The following is a 19,788-nucleotide window of genomic DNA, read 5'->3' as shown; positions in this document are numbered from 1 at the left end:
TTTTCATTTATTTTTAAGTCTGTTAGTAAACATGATAAATTAAGTAAGTCATCAACTTCTCAATTTCTTTTATTCATGTTTTAAAAACAAAACTACAAAGATTGAGACAGTAGCTATTCATTGTATATGAGGAAGAAGTTTGCATAGTAGAAATCAGTTATAGAAAAATTCTTTGATTTCACACTGTCAGTTGAGATTCTGTAGGAAAGTAAGCATTTTTTAAAAAATGATATTAATTCATTTTGATGTTTCTATTTTGTTCCATAGAGTGAACGGTTGCAATCTGACCTTATAGTTTGCATAGTGATTGGTGTGCTGTATTTTGCAATTCATGTAAGCACAGTGTTCACAGTTTTACAGGTAAAGTATTATTCTTTCTTTTGAAAAGAAACTATTAGCTTCCTATTATTGATGCATTTTTGATTGGATTTGATTGTAATGTTTGTACATTGTAGTACAGTGGTTATTTCAAAAAGATGTTGCAAACATAGCTAATTTTTAGTCTGAATATGTAGACTGACAGTATACATTTGATTTAGTTTGATTTGAGTGTAACCATTTGTATGTATATAAAGATATATGCATACATGTATTCACAGACATTTCTAAATGTGTCCATGTGAATTAGTAATTTGCTCTGAAGTTCAACAAATAAAAGAAAACTCTTCTTCCTTCTTAATCTAATTTGATCTAACAAGCAGTTATTAAACATCTAATAAATGCAAAGCAGAAGGGGCTACAAAGATAAAACAGACCTTCAAAGAACTTTCTTTAATTGAGAAGGTACAGATAGATAACTAAGAAATACATATTTACTTGACGAGAGAGAGAGCATTTAACTATAAGCTTCCTATAATTACTTCCTGTATAATATGTGGTACAAGATGACCCTTAAAGGAAGATGGAGGTGGAAACAGTGCCTTCTAGGTGTGGTGCAAAGACAAAAATAGTAGACCAGTTTAATTGGAATTTGGGATATATAAAGGGAAACGATGTGAAAGAAATCTGATAAAGTAACCTGGAACCAGATTGTGAAGGTTTCCAATGCCAAACAAAGGAGTTTGTGGCGCATCTTGATAAGAGTAGAGGGCCACAAAATGTACAGGAGGATAATGTGGTCAACCTTGTGGTTTAGTTTTGATAATTGTGTGGAGGCTGAGCTACAAATGGGAGAGACTTGATGCAGAGGACACCAGTTAGTTTGTTTCAGTATTCTGTATGATTTATAATGGGAACCTGAAGTAGTATTACAGCTATGTGAACGGTTAAAGACAATAGATGAAAGAAATGTGGAATTTGAATTGGCAAGAGTTGACAACTGAGTGGTTTAAGAAGTGAAAGAGAAGGAAGAGCTGAGTATGATCCCTAGGATCAGCATGGAACAGCATATTCAATAGAAATAAAGAACTTTGGGGTCTAGATGGAAGAATTTTTAAAAATTATTAAATATTAATTTAGGTCAGAATTTGAATGGAATTTAATTTTTGTAAGAAATTAATTCCATTTTGGATGTGTTGGATTTCAGATACCATTGGAACAATTAACTGGAGACGTGCCAGGATAACAAATGTTCAAGAATGACACTAAGGCAAAATATCTAATTCTGGGATTCATTGCATAGAATTGAAAATTGAGTCCATAGACTCTGACCAGGAGAAAGCTATATAGAGATATAAAAGGAAGCTAGGACAAGACCTTGAAGGATACCAAAGTTTGGGTGTCAGATATGGACCAGAATCCAGGAAAGGAGAACTAAAAAGACCCGTCAGACATGTAGGAGAAAAACCAGGAGAAAGAACAGTCTTAATAAAATAGGGAAGAAGAATGCCTGAGAAAAGACTTGTTGGCTGTATATATTGCTTGAATACAATCCACCTTAGTTTAGCATTGAAAAAACTTTGTAACCTGAGAGATCTATTTCAGTCCATTGCTGAACTCAGGATCTCAGTTATAAGAATTTGATAAGTGGATGTGGATGAGGAAAAGGAAGCAATGAGTATAGGCAACTCTTTCTAGGAGTTTGGCAGGAAAGGAAAAGAAGAGATACAGAACAATTGCTTGAAGTGGAGTGAAGGTTTTTTTTTTTTTCCAGATGGCAGAAGCCTGGGCATGTTTGTGAGTGACAGAGAGGAACCATTGCACATTGAGAAATCAGAAATTATATAGAGAGGAAATAATCAAAAGCACAAGCTTCTGATAGGAACAGAAATGAGTGGGATCAAATACACAAGTAGAAAAAATGGCCTCGAAGCAGAAGGACCATATCTTTATTAATGATAGTAGTAAAAGAGAAAAGAATATAAAGGGATATTAGGAAAAGTTTAAAAATATGGGATGAGGTGAAAATTCTGTCTCAAAAGTAAGCTGTGAGGTCCAAGAAGGTGTTTTAGGAGGCTTGTGGATAGTAGAGTGTAGTAAAAGGTCATTTAGGAATAAAAGATAATGCTTTGAGAACCAGTTGAGTCAGAAAACATAATTTTTAGAGGACCTTTTCAGTATGGTTGTATGACTTCCTCTTATAGCATATAGGAGGACAGATCCATTTTTATTTAAAAGTATCTTCTCTGTTGGTAGCTTGACAACAACTTTGAGGGTGAGAGCAGTTTCATAAATTGCTCTGAAAGTCACAGAAGATATTGATGGAAGGGCAACATTTCCCACCAATTTTCTTAATGTTATATATTATATCAGCAATACAAGATACTATTTTATCCCCAAAAGGGCCATACTGATTTTAACATTCACAGCATATTAATTATCTGTTATTTCATAAATGATTTGAACTTAAAAAAAATCAATAACTAGGCAAGTGTTTTATGATTCTAGAATCTAAAGGTGACCTAATAATAACCTATTTCTTTCATAAATTTCTTTCTTCATTGTTACATAAAAAATCAAATTCAAAGAAATGACTGGTTAATTGTGAGTTCTTTTAGTCTTTGCCTCAAAACAACTTATTTGGTATTTTATTTTGTTCAACTTTACTTTTTCTTTAGCCTGCTCTGAAGTATGTTCTCTATACCTTGGTTGGCTCAGTAGGCTTTTTAACCCATTACATGCTGCCTCAGGTCCGGAAGCAGCTACCTTGGCACTGTTTCTCTCATCCACTGCTGAAAACCAAGGAATATTACCAATTTGAAGTTCGAAGTAAGTAACATCATTAACACATTAATTTTTAATTGGAAAAGGTGCCATTTACTTTTAGTTCAATGTAAAAATTCTCTTACTACTGTAAAGATTAAAATTTGGGGGAAACTGAGGCAGGTAAAATTTGTTTCTCTCTGCAAGGAGTATTATATTTTAGAGGTTTATTAAAAGTTGAGAATTTAAGAAAATACAAGTAAGAAAGGCACATGCTAGGTGGGCCAAGAGGCCCAATTCAGTTTCACTCACATCATGAGAGACGCATCTGCTTTGAAGCCGAAGTAGGAAAGAAAGCCCTCAGTAGGCGGAGAACTCCTTTAAATAATAATTTGCTGTTGGCCCAGGTGAGAATTCAATGAGATTACAAAGCATTCTGGGGAAGTGGAGTAAGGACTTCTGGGGATTAAAGTCCTGGATTCAAGTCTCCATTTTTACACTACTTAACCTCATTTTTTTTGGTATAATCCTATAGTCAGCAAACTTTTCTAGAGAACAAATTACTCGTCATTTGAAAACTAATTATCTTTTTAGGGATTCAGACTGCAGACTATTCACTGGGGCCTTAAATTTTCAAAGATTCGGTGGTCTTGGCCTGTTAGCTAAGTTGATTATGCTTATGGAACCATCATTTAGGATTTGATTTCTTTTCACTATCTTTGCCTGGAGAATCAACAATGTCCATAGGTAAAATTTTTCCAACCATTTCATGGTCCACACCAATCATCATCCCAAGAAAAGTAACTCAAAAGCAAATATTCTACAGAAGATAGATCATCACCATCATCATATACAAATAATTGAATGCATTTCTATTTATATATTTTATGTTTAAAAATGAGCAGTTTGTGTTGAGAACTTTATTTATAATAATAATATAATATATTTGCATATTTTAATTTTCAAAATATTTTTCACACATTATTACTTTTCCTAAAACAACCCACAGAAACATGGAGAAGTAGTATTATTTTTTTGAAGGAAAATAAGACTTTGAGAAGTTAAGTGATGACCATAATCATATAACTCTTAATTGTTGGTGCTGGGATTAAAACTTAGGTTCTCCAAATTCAAATCCAAATCCAAATTCTTTTCAGTATATTAATTAAATTAAGACCATTATTAACCATATAACTTTTTGACTTTTAAGATTTTTTTAATATTCAGTTTATCATCTTTTTAAAACTCACTTAGCAGACTATTTAAATTATATGCTTTTAAAATTTACCTATAAATAGACATCTTGGTAGTAACATTATATACACAGCATCTTACAGTACTTAATTTTTAATGGACATATACATGGCTGTGATATTGTATCACAATAAATGTATTTATTTTGAGGATTTATTAAAAAGCTGTGTAGATAATATCAAAATTGGTACTTTGGGGAAGCGTGCTATTAAACAACTGAATGAAAACATTTCATGCATTCAGGAGCTTGTTGAAACATGGTGACATTATTTTCAGTAACTCAGAGGTCTTAAATTAAAACTTTTTTGCCTTGGGAATTTTCTTCAGTGAAACAAGTGTTTGAGACATTACCAAAAAAAAAGTTGTATTATCAATAAAGAATTTTTTGAAGGTTTTCTGAATCCTACGCTATTTTTAGAGCAATTTAGGTACTGAGGTGTCTTTTCTACATATATATGCATGCTTGCCTGCTAAGCTATATCTGGGTCCAGCATTAGGAAGTAAATGGGGTCATTTGCTTTTTGGTAAAAAAATTTTTGTAAGGGGCAGTTAAGTGGCTCAGTGGATTGAGAGTCAGGCCTAGGGATGAGAGATCCTGGGTTCCAGTCTGGCCTCAGACATTTCCTAGCTGTGTGACCCTGGGCAAGCCACTTAACGCTACTGCTCTTCTGTCTTGGAACCGGTATGGAGTATTGATTCCAAGACAGAAGGTAAGGGTTTTTTAAAAAATCTTTGTGAAAATTAATTTCTTTATGAAAGAAAACCTTTATTAATTATAAAAACAAAAAACTAATATTTTTAGGTCTTAAATGAGTTTAGTGAATTAAAAAAGAAATTCACAAGAATCTGAGAAGTGGATATCTAATTTGTAATTGATTGGAATTAATTGCCTTTGTTAGATCTGTGCTAGTATTTCCTCCATCACAACCTACCTATAGGCAAAACTACTTCTTTATTGGATGGTCAAACATACTGAGTCTTTATAGAACTATTTATTTGTTCATTTTTTTTCTATATATATATTTGTGTGTATATGTATATACATATACACACACATATCTATGTACATATAAAATTTGCTTCTTCTTTAAAATAGGTTAAACTGTGTGTTGTAGTTATTAAATGTGCACAAGATCTGTCCCTGGTCACATTCTTTAAAATCTTTCCAGGTAAAATCTGCAAAGGCTTAGGTTCTGCTAGTGTAGCCTTCAAAAATCCAAGTTCACCTTTCATCTTAGGATAAGACATTGAGGTAAAACTTTACTATAATCTTATAAGTGCCAACTCATGACTTCATAGTTCACTTAAAAGCTAGTAATGCATTATATATGAATTACTGAATTCATACATATTTTGCTTGCATTAACATTGAAATGCTATTTGAATAGAATAAGATTTTCCTTTCTTATCCAATGACTAAGTTGTCTGTAATTCCAAGATGACAAGTAGTCTTTCTGATTTTTGTTACCCTGTTAGATGCAGCCCATATGATGTGGTTTGAGAAACTTCATGTATGGCTTATTTTTGTGGAGAAGAATGTTATATACCCACTGATTGTTCTTAATGAGCTCAGTAGCAGTGCAAAAACTATTGCTAGTCCCAAGAAACTGGATACTGAGTAAGTATATAAAAGTCTTCTAACACCAGACTATAAATAAGGATGTGTACTAGACAAAATTGTGGGGTAACCAATAAACAAATACTTAGTGATTTCTATTAGGTGCCAACATCATAGTTTAGAAGTTTAAAAAAACTGGCTTCATTTCCTTCCTTTTTTTTCCATTCTGCTTTTTACTGCTTTATCCAGGTATCCTTACTATTCTTCCTATAGCACTGTGAACTATTTAAGTGTTCAGAATTACCAAACTACTACTTTGGTTCCTTTTAAGATTTTTTTCTTTAAAAAAAAATTTACAGACACCCTATCCTCTTTTTTCCACTCATACTAGCCATCTTCAGGCCCTTACTACCTCTAACCTGAACTCTTTGACTCCTAACTGGTTTCTTTGCCTTTTGTCTCTTCCCTTCTCTAAGCAACTGCAGCTTGCAAAATGATCTTTCTAAGGTACTCTGCTGCTCATAAAAGATTACATCTATTTTAAAGTCTAAACCTGAACTCAGAACTGAAATTCTACTTTCACAGTCTGGTTTCTATATCATTTTCCCTCATAATTTTACAATGCTACTCTTTATGCATTCTACATTCTAGCCAAAACTGAACTATTAAGTTATTTCTTGAATTTAACATCCCTTCTTCCATCTATGTGTGTCCATGACAGCCATTTCACATGCCTGAAATCTACTTTTTCTTAAAAGTCTGCCTTTCAGAATTCTCTTCTTTCATGTTCTTTTCAGGTGCCCTTTGTTCCCTGATCCTGCCAACTGAAAATATTCTCTCCCATTCAGATTTTCTTGAAGTAATTGTATCTTTCCTTTTTTCTCATCACACCCTATCTTGTATTGAACTTAGGTATGTAGAATAGATGCCCTTTCTCCCCTCCAAATAGAATACAATCTCATGGAGGGCAAAAATTGTGTCTTTTTTTGGTTGTTGTTGCCGTTGTTATAATAAGACCTAACAGTTGCTGATCCATAGAAGACACTTTGTTGATTGAATGAATGAAAACCTGCAAATTATTTAAATTCTTATAATTGGCAGGCTACATTTAAGAGTGGTAATTAGTTTGCATTTATGAGATTTGTCACATTGTCAGCAGATGACACATTTTGCTTTTATCCTATTATAGGTTAGGCGCTTTAATGATCACCATTGCTGGTTTGAAGTTGCTACGTTCTTCTTTCAGCAGCCCAACTTGTCAGTATGTCACCGTCATCTTCACTGTACTCTTTTTCAAATTTGACTATGAGGCTTTGTCAGAGACAATGCTATTAGATCTCTTCTTCATGTCCATATTCTTCAACAAGGTAACTCAGCATTGAAAGTTTTATCCTCAGCTTTAAGAACTCTAGTCTGACCAATAACAATAGAATACTTTGTGATCATTATGCCAAAATTTGAGTTGACCCTCTATCTCAGCATCAAAAATTTGTTTTCTCAGTGTTAAAGGTACGAGAGAAATGTACGGTATAGTCCTTACTAGAGAGCTGATATTCTCACCTAAATGCTAACATATGATATTTACTAATCAGTGTAATAGAATTTTAGAGGAGAAAGAAATGGTCCTTGGAATAATCCAGAAATCTTCATGAAAGAGACAGATCTTGACTATGGAGAATGAGTAGTATATAGAGACAGAGACAGAGAAAAGATGGTTGGATATTCTAAGTTATTTGGGCGGGGGGAGGTGAGAAAGGGCAAATAGGAATATTAGATAAAAGCATATAGGCAGAAATAAGTATAGGGGAAAGGGAGGTAGTCTTTTTGGAACACATCATTATAGATTGGAGAGTAGTCATAATTAAGGTTGGGTAAGTAGAGGGGCTATTCCAGAAGTCTTGAAAACCATATAGAACTGTTTATACTTTTTTTTAGATTCCTAAGGAAACAAGTCAGATGATGAAAGTTATTTGGGGGAAGATCAATAACAGTATGAAAAATGAATTGTAATTGAAGGAAGAACCAGGAGGTGGGGAGAACAGTTAGGAGGTTATTATAATAGTTGTTAGGTTTTTCTTTTCGGTTGTTTGATGTTGAAGGCAGTTTTATCAGTAAAACTATATATTACCCTTCTTAAAAGTGTTTAACTAGAGAAATAGGGATAGAGCCTGTACCTGTCATTTCATTCCTATATTCCTATAACAAACTCTAGGTGAGAAACTCCTTTTGCCAATGCATATTGGTTCCTTGTTTGCAACTTGTAGTCTCAGGAATCTGCTCAGAGCCTGGAGAAGTTAAGTAACTTACTGAAGGTCACACAGCCAGTATATGTCAAGAGAGGAAAAATGAATTCTTAAGTCTTTCTTTCCTTTGAATCCAACTCTTTATCCATTATACCCTGATGTCTCTAATTTGACTACTATTAATATGAAAACTTTTCAATTTCATTAATATGATCATTGGTGTCATTTTAACTCTAGGTTATTTCCACAAAGTGAGATTATATTACATCAACTATTATGCTTGAGTTGTGTTCTTTTTATCTCCTCTCCTGATGAACAGGGAAATGATCAGAATAGAAATGGAGAGTGAAACAGAAAACAGTTTCTAAGATATTAGGAGTTGTTAGAAGGAACATACAATTGCTATAAAGCTTAAAACATTTAGATTAAAATTAGACCTTATTTTACTAATCTTTAAGAAAATAAAGTTGCAAGAGAACAATAATTTGAACAAAAATCCACAATTCTAGGATCACGCCTGTTTTGATTAAAGAAGACTAAGAGTGTGTAGTATAATAACTAATGAATATATTTGCCATTAATAGACGTTTTTATTATTCTAAGAAAAATACCCAGTTAAGTTAGTTGAGTTATTTTAAAGAATTTCATGATTCTTACAGTATTCATGCACTTTTGCTTTCTCCATCTTCCCTAACCCCCTTCTTTGGCATCTAACTGAAATGCCACAAGAGGGCATTGAAATGAACCAAGATCCAACTCACCCATGAAATAAGTCATGAATAATATTCTTTATTCTTTAAAATGTACTGATGTCTTAAAAGACATATAATTCCTAACTACTGATTAAAATTTCAAAATACCAACTTTTTTTGAGAAAAGATGCTATTGTCTCCTTTAATTTTTTAAGTTACAAATAATTTTGATAAGATTTTCTTACTAATTTTTCTTTTCTGTTCTTTTCTTGCAGCTTTGGGAACTTCTATATAAGTTGCGGTTTGTGTATACTTATATTGCACCATGGCAGATTACATGGGGTTCTGCTTTTCATGCCTTTGCCCAGCCTTTTGCTGTGCCTCGTATCCTTCTGTTTAAAACTTTGCAAGAATAGATTTACTTTCTTTTGTGGTAAAGGCATTTTATATATTGTTTATTATAGACTAAAACAACCAGGTACTTATCAAACATTAAATGCATACTATGGGCCAGAAAGTGGACTACTGGGGATACAAAGACAAAAATTAAATAATCCTTGTTTTCAAAGGGTGCTTAAATTCTGCTGGGGATGATATCATGTACCTATATTTATATATACAGAGTAAGTAAGTATATGTCGAATAAATACAAAACTAATTCTTGGTGGTTAATTACAGAGTTCTTAGGGAAGAGTGTCATTAGCCAGTTGGAGAGCTCAAGGTAGAGGTAGTGTGTTAGTTAAATATCGAAGGAAGTGAGGGGTTCCCTGAAGTAGAGGTGAAGCCAGAGCCAAATCATGGAAAGAGGACAACTTGTAGAAAGAAATGGAGATAGAATATTGCATGAGAGGAGCAAAAAAGATTGAAAAATTGAATCCATCTGCTTAAGAGCTCCCTCTTCTCTCTTCATTCTTTTTGCCACTTTCTCCTCCAATTTCATCATTCAACTGAAAGTGAATTATCAATTATCTCTTTTAAGTGGCAAATCTAATGATTTTTTTCTCTATCTCATCCTTCTGACCACTCTGCAACCTTTGAAACTGTTCATCACTCTCTTTTTGATCTTCTTTTCTTTCTAGGTTTTCAGGATAATGCTATTTTACAGGTGAGAGGTGGAGTGCATACATGAAAGTGGTTAATATTTTAGGAAAATGTCAAGATTGCAAACCTGGAAGACTGAAAGGATTGGTGGACCTTTCAACAGAAATAGGAAATTTGGAAGAGAAGTGGTTTGGGGGATAAAGAAAATGAAACAAAACAATACATTGTTTCCCAAGTATTGAGTTATTACTGTCAGCATTTCAAGATTTGCCCAGTTAACAACAGAAACAATTTTTCAGCAAGAATGCTTTAAGACTCAACAAAGGCATAGCAGAATGTGAACAGACCTTCAAATCCCCTCCCATGGCTGATGCATAATTCCTCTAGATTTTACATGTGTCATTGATCAAGACCTATTTCCATATTATTGATATTTGCACTAGGGTGATCATTTAAAGCATTTTTCTTTAAAGTTATTTGTTTACCTCTCATTCTTCTGAATATTCTTTGAGGATGTAGTATGTCTCTAAGGACTTTAGTGTCTAGCACACAGTAAGTTTTCAATCAATATTTATTGGGTTCCAAATTCTTTTTCTGAATTCTTTTTCCAAATTCTTTTATAAACAAAAGTAAAAACTAGGAATCACATAAAGATAGAAAAGCATATTGTGACATTTTCTACATTTTTAATTGTGAATTTGTGGCAGCTTTTACTTGATGGAGGGGTGGGGTGGGGAATCACATTTCTTGACCTTAAAAATAATCTAGTCCTGACTTGTATTATTATCCTTTACTTATTTGTCTTGAAATCTATGATTCGCAGCTACCACCTTTATTATCAAGAAATATCTCATTTTGGTGTTTATTCTATCGTTAGCCTCTAGAAATTTAATTAGTAGGAATAGAATAGTATAAATTTACTATTGTGACTAAAATTTAAGAATTAAGTTTAGAAGTATACTGTCATTTACACAACCCTCAGCTGCAACATTTAAAAGAGTTATATGCCATAAACTGTTACAGATAAAAGAGTGGTTTCCTTAAACTGTGACTGCGGAAATATGGTTTCAAGACAGTGTCTTGAGTTAAAATCGAATATAAAGTGGTCGCCAGGGAAAAATTCCCAAATATGAAATACACCCAAGTTAGCTGAGTTTTTATGGAGATTTTAATTAATACAAATTAAGGAATTAATGAAAGGGAGAGAGAGAGTAAGAGGAAATAATGAGAAAAGTGGTAGGCCAGCCTGGGCCCAAGCCCTAAGAGAGATCAGTCAGTCTTCGATCCACTCACCACAAGATTTGTCCAAAACAAGATTCTAGTGTTCAGAGAGACCCAGCTACTCCAACTATTCCGAGCTCCAATTCAGCTTTGGCAAACTGAATTTTCAGCCAGCCACACCCAGATCTCTCAGAGAGAGTTCCTTTTAAAGAGAATATTCTCCCATGTCACCTCCCCTAAGTTCTCACATCTACTAATCACAGTAGACATTTTCCAAAGGACTGACCATTCTTAATTCACACCTTCTTTAGTTCTCAAATTCTCTGGGTAGACTAAAACTTCTGAGTGAGTTCACACCTGAGTAGACTAAAACTTCACACCTCTTGCTAAGCTTGCTTGAACCTTTAGTGAATAATTTGGCCTTCATAGGTACTTAGCACCTTCCTAAAAATAGACTTAGCTTAAGGCTTTTGCTTCATTATAAGTATGAGTTAAGTACTTTTTCATTGTTCAGTAAAGAGTTTACAACTTTATCTTCCCCTAAAGTATGCTTAAGTATGGGTGGAGTAGAGTTCTCACATTCCTGACTAAGTCCCTTCATTGTTTAAAATGGGGAATGGTCTTAACCAAGTGTTCTGAAGTAGGGTCTGAGAATTTTTAAGATTCACACAGCTTTCCCATATCATCCTGTATTTAAGGGATTCACAGGTGTTAAAATGCTTTTGAAAGAGATTTGTTTTGTTTTCCATTTCCATATTAACACTCTGATTAGAAAAAGTGCAGTATTCCTTAACCAGTTTTCCCACAGATTCAGCCATGTTGTTTGTCCAGGCTGCTATATCTGCCTTCTTCTCTACTCCACTAAATCCTTTTTTGGGAAGTGCAATATTCATCACTTCATATGTTCGACCAGTCAAATTCTGGGAGAGAGACTACAAGTGAGCAAAATTAAACTATTTAGAAGCCTTTTAAAAGCTATTTTTAATAGTTAACATTGTCATGTTAATATTATAATCATTTAAAAAGCAAAGTTTGATTGTTTGATCTTTTCTTTTCTCCTTTAAACTAAAAGCTTATCAATTTTTGCCTGAGGTTAACATTATTTTTATTCTTTCCTTTGAGTAGCATTATTAAACTTTTGTTTTTAGGAGGAAGGCACATTTTTTTTTTGCCATGAAGGCAATAGTACAGAAGTGTTTAAGGTTTATAACAGTGATGGCGAACCTTTTAGAGATGGAGTGCTAGGCCCCATCCCCAGACCAAGTGCCATGCCTGCTTCTCCCCTTCCCCAATTATGTGCTCTGCCTCTCCTCCTCCCCACCAAATGCCAGATGCACCCTAGTCCCCCCTTACTCCACACAAGGGAGGGAGAAAGTACTCCCATTGGGATTCTGGGTAGAGGGGAGGGTGAAATGAGGAACATTCTTAGCAAGTATAGAAAGGGGGTGGGGAGCGGCCTGAGAGCTCTGTTTCCCTCCAGCTCTGCTGCCTATGAACTGCCCACCTTACCTCCTGTGAACTCCCATTGGGCTGCTGGGCAGAGGAGTGGGGAGGTATATTGGAGAGGGAGAGGGGAGTAGCTCCTTCAAGTCTCCTCTGCTTTTCTTGTAATGAACTCTTCGGGGGGGGGGGTGCGGGGGAGGCCACATGCCCAAAGAAAACTGGTTTATCAGCTCATAAATCTAAAACTGAAAAGGGACCTCAGAGGCTGTTTATACTTGCGAGGAAATTGAGACTCAGTTTGTTATTTGATTTGCTCCATGTAACTAATGTAATAAGCAACAGAGGTTGAATGTAAACCATGTCCTGACTCTAGAGCCAATGCGTTTTTACATTATACCACAATTAAACCTTACCAAAGTAATAACTAGACAAAGGTCTTATCCTTAATGTTCTGAAAATTTGAGTTAATGTCCCATAATGGTGAATTCATTATTAAACAAATAAGAGAGAGAAATAATTCTCTCCTCTGTATTTCTTAATGTCAGATGTTCATAACAGACAGGGATTTTAGCCAGGCAGTTACTAGATCTTAATTTGTCATACAAAATATCAGAACTTAAAAGTTTTCTTCTAATTTCCACATAATGTCAGAGCAGGTAGAACTAATTATAAATTTTCTAAGAGGCCAACCATATAGTAGTTGAAAATCAAGAAAAGGGCATATCTTTTAGTTTCTACCAGCTGTATAAGTATCATAGGCATAATTTTTTTTAGCTGCCTGTCCTTTCCAAGGTGTCTAGGTAGCTCAGTGGATAAATTGCTGAGCCTGGAATAGAAAGATCTGAGTTCAGAATCCCATTTTAGACATTTACTAGCTGTGTAACCCCAGCAATCACTTAACTCTGTTTGTCTCAGTTTCCTCATATATAAAATAAGCTGGAGAAGGAAATGACAAACCACTAGTATGTTTGCCAGGAAAACCCTAAATGGGTTCCTGAAGAGTCAGACCCAATTGAATATAAACAATCCATTCCTAGAATTACATAGTTGAAAAAATACCAATCTTTTTTTTTTTAATAACCCTTACCTTCCATCTTAGAATTAATACTGGTTCTAAGGCAGAAGAGTGGTAAGGACTAGGCATTGGAGGTCAAGTGACTTGCCCAGGGTCACACAGCCAAAAAGTGTCTGAGGTCAGGTTTGAACCCAGGACCTCCCATCTCTGGGCCTGGCTCTCAATCCACTGAGCCACCCAGCTGCCCATCAACCTTTTAAAAAATGCCTAGCATCATCATTAACTTTGTAGATAGCTGAGTTACATTTTGGAAAATCTGTTTTATATAGGAATTTTTCTATAAATTTTAATGGAATTATAATGTTTTTCTTCTCTTCATTATAGAATGAAAAACTATAGAGTTTTTGCCCACTATCTTGAGTTTTATTGATTTTTTTACATACTATAACATTATTTTAAAAATTTTGTTTTATTTTCTTCAGCACAAAGCGTGTGGATCATTCAAACACTCGTTTGGCTTCTCAGCTTGATAGAAATCCAGGTAATATCATTAATTTCTCATTGAAACTAAATGAATTTTGTGTATCTCAGAAGAAAGTAAATCATTTTAGAAAACTAAAATAGATGGTGATGAGGGAAAGATTGGGTCTCCTTACTCTTTCCTAGACTCGAAATTTAGTAGCCACTTTTGGGCGTAAGCCCATGGTAATATGCTGATTTGCAAAGAATTTTTGACTTGTTCTATTTCTGACATGGGCCCTTTTACCCATTCTTGGGCAGCTTGGGTCCCTTCCCCCACCCCATTCTGGGGGAGTTCACTATATTGGTGCTGAATTTAGTGGAGAAACCTATTGACATTAGTCCCGAGGCAACTGAACTCCTAAGTTCAGCTAATCCAACAGCCTCAAACTTCTCCATGCCTGACCCACATAATCAATTCCATTAATTTTTCCTTCATAAAAAAAAAAGTCACATCCTCTTTAAGTCTTTTGTGAAAGAAAAGAGTACAGACTCTTTTCTTTGAGTAATGAGAAAGTTAAATTTAGATCCAAGGCCCTTTTTGTCTCTCCCTCTACTCCCAAAACACGTATCTGTTTTGAATCTTTAAGTCTTTTACCTACCTTCCTTTCATGTTTTGTTTGGCTTATTTTAATGATTATTCTTTTTGTTTGTTGTTAAAAAGTCTTTACCATTTTCTTATTTCATATTTGTAACAGTGTAAAAAAAATGGAGCCTAAACATCAATCAGGAAATCTAAGTGGATAAAGATGTCAGGACTTTACCATTTTTAGTTTTCCTTTTTTTTTCCCTCAAAAATGATTATACATTGGGCCTATATGAATTTTGTATAGATAGTTACAATTAAGAAAAGAAATTAAAGAATGTAACACAACAAGTATTAGACTAAAATAAAATTAGGTATTATAGGTACATAAAATGGATTCATCTTGTCAAAAATCTCTAGTTACAACCTTCAGTGAAAGTGAGTTTATTTTTATTATGTAAAGCAATTTCAGACAGTAAAAGTTGATTTTGTTTTTATTTTTTCTCTGCAGGATCAGATGACAACAATCTGAATTCCATCTTTTATGAGCATCTAACCCGTTCCTTACAGCATAGTCTATGTGGAGATTTGCTGCTAGGGCGATGGGGAAACTACAGTACTGGAGACTGTTTTATTCTTGCTTCTGATTATCTCAATGCGTTGGTACATCTTATAGAGATAGGCAATGGTCTTGTCACTTTCCAGCTGAGGGGACTTGAATTTAGGGGTAAGGTGGTTATTACTTTATTTCTAAAGTTGGCAACTGCCTTGATTTATATGTTTTATTTGTTAATAGCCTTAATCTCAAAGTAGATGTTAACATAAAATTATGCCACAGCTTTTTAAATGGAAGAATGGAAAGTCAAAATACTAAATTATCTTCATATTTGTATATAGAGAATAGTAATAAGCTGTCCCTTGTATAGGAAGATGATACTACTATCATACCATGAGTAGTTTTGAGTTATTTTTCCTGACATGATTACTTTGTGTTTATATATTTGTACTTTACTGTTCTGGATTCCTTTATAACCAGTAGCACATATTTGTGAGGCAGCTAGCTAAATTTGAGTCAAGTGCATTTTAAGCTATAATAGAAAAACATTAGCATTATGAATAAAGGACAAAAGAATAACTTCACTATATTAATGATACAAAGTCCACTCTCTGATACTTTGTTCATTGAAAGATATGATTTGACTTGCCATATATCCAAAGTTGAGGGAAATTTCCTAACTTTCAATTTGTGTTCTCTTCCCTCAATATTCTTAGGTATCATATCCACTTTGGAATTTCAGTTCTGTGCCCAATGTAGATTTTTGCCATATTTGTTTCTATATGACTTACATAAATGAATTCATCTCTTTGACAGATGTTAGAATCAGATAATTATGTAGCTATAAATGACTTTATAGAACATCTAGCCTAGCTCTTACATTTTATGAATGAAGAAACTGAAGTGCAGAAATGTTGAAGAATGAAAAAATAGTTTTAACTGCTTACTATTTGCCAAGCACTTTTTTTGGTGCTAGAGATACAAATAGAAAAAGAGACAGGCTTCTCAAGTAAATTTGACATTATATTTCAGGCAACCAATAAATATCAGAAAGTTTAAGTGATTGGAAGGGTCTGGAAGCCTCAAAGATGCAGTGTCAAGGTTAATGATTAGGCCCAGAGATTCTTTGGGCATATCAGCAAGTTCCCAAGGATTTGGAAAATGTACCTTCAGGACAATCATTAAGAACTGGTAGCTCTCCATTATACCAGAAGGATTGTGGTTGGTTATTCCTAGGTTTTCCAAGTTTGGGGAGGAGTTGTATCACTTTCCAACATGCTCCCCTGGGAGTGTTGACAGCCTATGGTCAGGGAAGGGTGCATAGAAGTAGAAAGTATTCCTCCCCAAATCCCCATTGACAGCAGTTTCTATTCTGTTCCCCTCTTTTTATTGTCTGGATAACCAAGTTTGTCCTAGCTGGCTCATCGAATGTCACATATATAGTTCATCATAAACCAGGGCAGAAAACTCAAACTCTGTATCCTAATTGTAGTAAATTGCCACATGTAAGAAGTACCTCATTCCAAGAATATATATCTTTTTTACCTGTCAAAAGGACACAAAATTGTCAAATATTTTTGTAAGTATATAGAGTTATTTATGAAAAAAATATATTTTCCCTGAACAACCTGCAGCGATCTACGAGAAAAAAAAAAAACTATCCTCAAGCAGAGGACAAACTGAGGGAGTAAAAACACCGAGGAAAAGCAACTGCTTGACTACAGAGGTTGAGGGGACATGATCAAGGAGAGACGCTAAATGAGCACCCTAATGCAAATACCAACAACAAGGAAATGGGTTCAGAGCAAGGACACATGTGATACCCAGATGAATCACGTGTCGGCTAGGGAAGGGGTGGGAGGGGGGTTTTGAGGGGGAGGAAAAGAAAATGATCTGTTTCCAATGAACAATGTATGAAAATGACCAAATAAAATAATGTTAAATATATATATATATATATATATTTTGCAAATATCTATCATTAGAACTTTCCATGGACTCTCAACTAGTTCTGTTCATTGTAACAACTTAATGGAATCTTAGAAATAAAATTGGTGGATTGTATATGGAACATATACAGTCAAAATTGTTTTAATTGAAATGAGAGGATCTCAGAAATAAATAAGTAATAATCCATCAATCCATTAAATATATGTAAAGGTCTTTTTACTTTTTTGTTTAGATGTGTAATTTTATTGGTTCAAAGGAGATCTCCCAGAAAGAAATTCTGCTATAACAACTATTTTAATTCATAGTCTCTCCAAATTATCTAGAGAAGTGACATTGGTTCATAACTTCAAAATCATACAGTAATTCACACATTCATATACATATATACTTATAGACATACAAACAGACATATATACATACATGTGTATGGAAGAGACTCAGGCATGCAGCACATCTAGACAAACTGTTGGAATCTGCATATAGAGAGCATTGGTTTTGGTAAGGATAAAGGCTACTTTTTTATTAGAGATAGGGGTAGAGGAAGAAATAATGAGGGTGATGTAAGATGAGCAAGGGAGAAGAGGAAACTTTGTCAGATGATCTCAGTTTTGTTGGTGAAGCATGAATCTAGGTCTTGAGAACACGAAACTTTTTGGAGGAAGATGAGAAAGGCACAGCTAGATGGCTTAGTGGGGAGAGAGCTGATAGCTAACCAGGATCTAGGTTGAATAAAGTATTTGCTTGTGTTAGAGGTTAATGGGAGGTATTCGAAGTAACATTGGTAAACAAGGGGTAGATCAATTCCCCCACCATGACCAGGGAATTTGGGTGTGAGAAAAAGTATGACTTCAAGATTAGATCCAGTGCTTCAACATTTGTTACATATATAGCCCAACTATCTGGAATATTTGTTTATTCCAAGTAAGTCATTGCCTTGAAGATTTCATTTTACTATAATTTTACTACATGTTACTTTTTATAAATGATTGACCAACCTCTTAATTATATTTTTTTCTAAAATTGTTGGTTTAAATTCTGGACCAATAAGGGAAAGTGACTAGATTTTTATATATTAGAAGAAACCTAACAAAAGACCAAAGTTCTGTTGAATATATGATTCATGCTCAAATAATCAGTTTATTTAAATGGAATTTTTGTTAGTAACATAAACTATTTCCTCAGGGTGATATAAAATTTCAGGATTTGTAGGATTCTTTTACTATTTTTTATTTTTAATCCTTGACATTTCCCCCCCTTTGTAATGGTCCTTTTTTTTTTTAAAGGTACTTACTGCCAACAACGAGAAGTAGAAGCCATTACTGAAGGAGTAGATGAAGATGATGGCTTTTGTTGCTGTGAACCTGGTCATCTTCCTCACATGCTCTCCTTTAATGCTGCATTCAGTCAACGTTGGCTAGCTTGGGAGGTTCTTGTCACCAAGTATGTGCTGGAAGGCTACAGTATCACTGACAATAGTGCAGCTTCCATGCTGCAAGTGTTTGACCTTCGGAAAATACTCACCACATATTATGTTAAAGTAAGGGATTTGAGCATATTAAGATCTGGTCATTTAAAATATAATTTCCTTATCTCTAGAATATCAAAGCAGTTAATAAAATGTATTTACAGAGTTATATTACTCTTTTCTTTAATAAAACTTCATTGAAGCATGCAGTATTATGGATAGGAAGTAAATAATGGCCATCTCTCCAATTAGTCATGTATTTTGCAAAAATGTATTTGGTCTGTTATTTAGAAATCTGTACAAAGTTTGAATGATTGAAATAATATAAACCTTCAGCAGTTTTTTCATGCCTTCCTAAAAGTATGTGAGCAGTTTGCTAGGTGTACTATAAAATCTTATTATCCGAGTTGAAATGGGCTTTCACTTCAGCAAATCATTCCTTTTATTCTTTTCTAAATGATTCACTATCTCACTGCTCTGAAACTATTACAAACCTCCTCAAGCTTCTCACATTTATTTTCTCACCAGTCAGCTAAGGATCTCCCGTATTACTTTACTGAGAAAATTTAAAGCCATTCACTATTCCCTCTACTCTTTTATTCATTTCAAAACTCCTTAACATCATTTCCCCCACACTCTTTTCCCCTAGTCTTTGACAATAAGATTACTCTTCTTGTCAAGATCAACTCTTCTCAATATTTCTATAATCTTATTTTCTTCTTCTTGTTACATTATATAACCCCACCCAAGTTGTCTTCAGTTTCTCCCTATATTATGCTTTCCAGCTACCTTCAAACATGGCCTATTCTACATTATTTAAAAAAAATTTTTAAACCATCCTCTCAAGCTAGTATCCTAAATCTCTCACTACTTTTCTCACTACTAGAAAAAAAAAACTAAACTAAACAACTATTCTTGTTGTCTCCATTTCCTCTCCTCACTTTTCAACCTTTTTCAGTATGGATTCTGACCTCATCACTCAAATAAAACTTTTTTCTGCTCTCTAGTGAAGCTTTAATTGCCAAATCTGATACCTCATTTTTCATCACTCTTGTTCTCTGTTGCATTTTATACTTTTGACTGCTCTCTTCATACTCATTTTTTCTTGAGTTTTGGTGACACTGCTATCTCCTGATTCTACTATCTTAACTGCTCTTTGTTAGTCTCCTTTGGTGACTTGTTATCTAGATCCTCTCCCTTTTTGGTTATACTGCAAAGTTCTCC

At 34.2% G+C, this 19,788-nt stretch overlaps 1 protein-coding gene across 6 annotated transcripts in view; it reads left to right on the top strand.

Annotated features, from left to right (window-relative positions):
• Positions 1 to 19,788, top strand: part of PCNX1 (pecanex 1) — a 216,125-nt gene that overhangs the window by 145,171 nt on the left and 51,166 nt on the right. For all 6 annotated transcript variants that reach the window (XM_007472896.3, XM_016424178.2, XM_001368479.4 and 3 more), the window contains 9 exons: positions 268 to 360; positions 2,997 to 3,147; positions 5,812 to 5,953; positions 7,083 to 7,260; positions 9,104 to 9,212; positions 11,899 to 12,028; positions 14,031 to 14,089; positions 15,105 to 15,320; positions 18,383 to 18,636. In XM_007472896.3, the coding sequence (XP_007472958.1) occupies positions 268 to 360; positions 2,997 to 3,147; positions 5,812 to 5,953; positions 7,083 to 7,260; positions 9,104 to 9,212; positions 11,899 to 12,028; positions 14,031 to 14,089; positions 15,105 to 15,320; positions 18,383 to 18,636 (1,332 nt within the window). The remainder of the gene's footprint in view (positions 1 to 267; positions 361 to 2,996; positions 3,148 to 5,811; positions 5,954 to 7,082; positions 7,261 to 9,103; positions 9,213 to 11,898; positions 12,029 to 14,030; positions 14,090 to 15,104; positions 15,321 to 18,382; positions 18,637 to 19,788) is intronic.

The sequence above is a fragment of the Monodelphis domestica genome, chromosome 1 (genome assembly GCF_027887165.1).
Source record: "Monodelphis domestica isolate mMonDom1 chromosome 1, mMonDom1.pri, whole genome shotgun sequence".
Classification (NCBI taxonomy): domain Eukaryota; kingdom Metazoa; phylum Chordata; class Mammalia; order Didelphimorphia; family Didelphidae; genus Monodelphis; species Monodelphis domestica.
The sequence above is the reverse complement of the archived record's forward strand: the minus strand, read 5'-3'. Positions and strand labels throughout refer to the sequence as shown.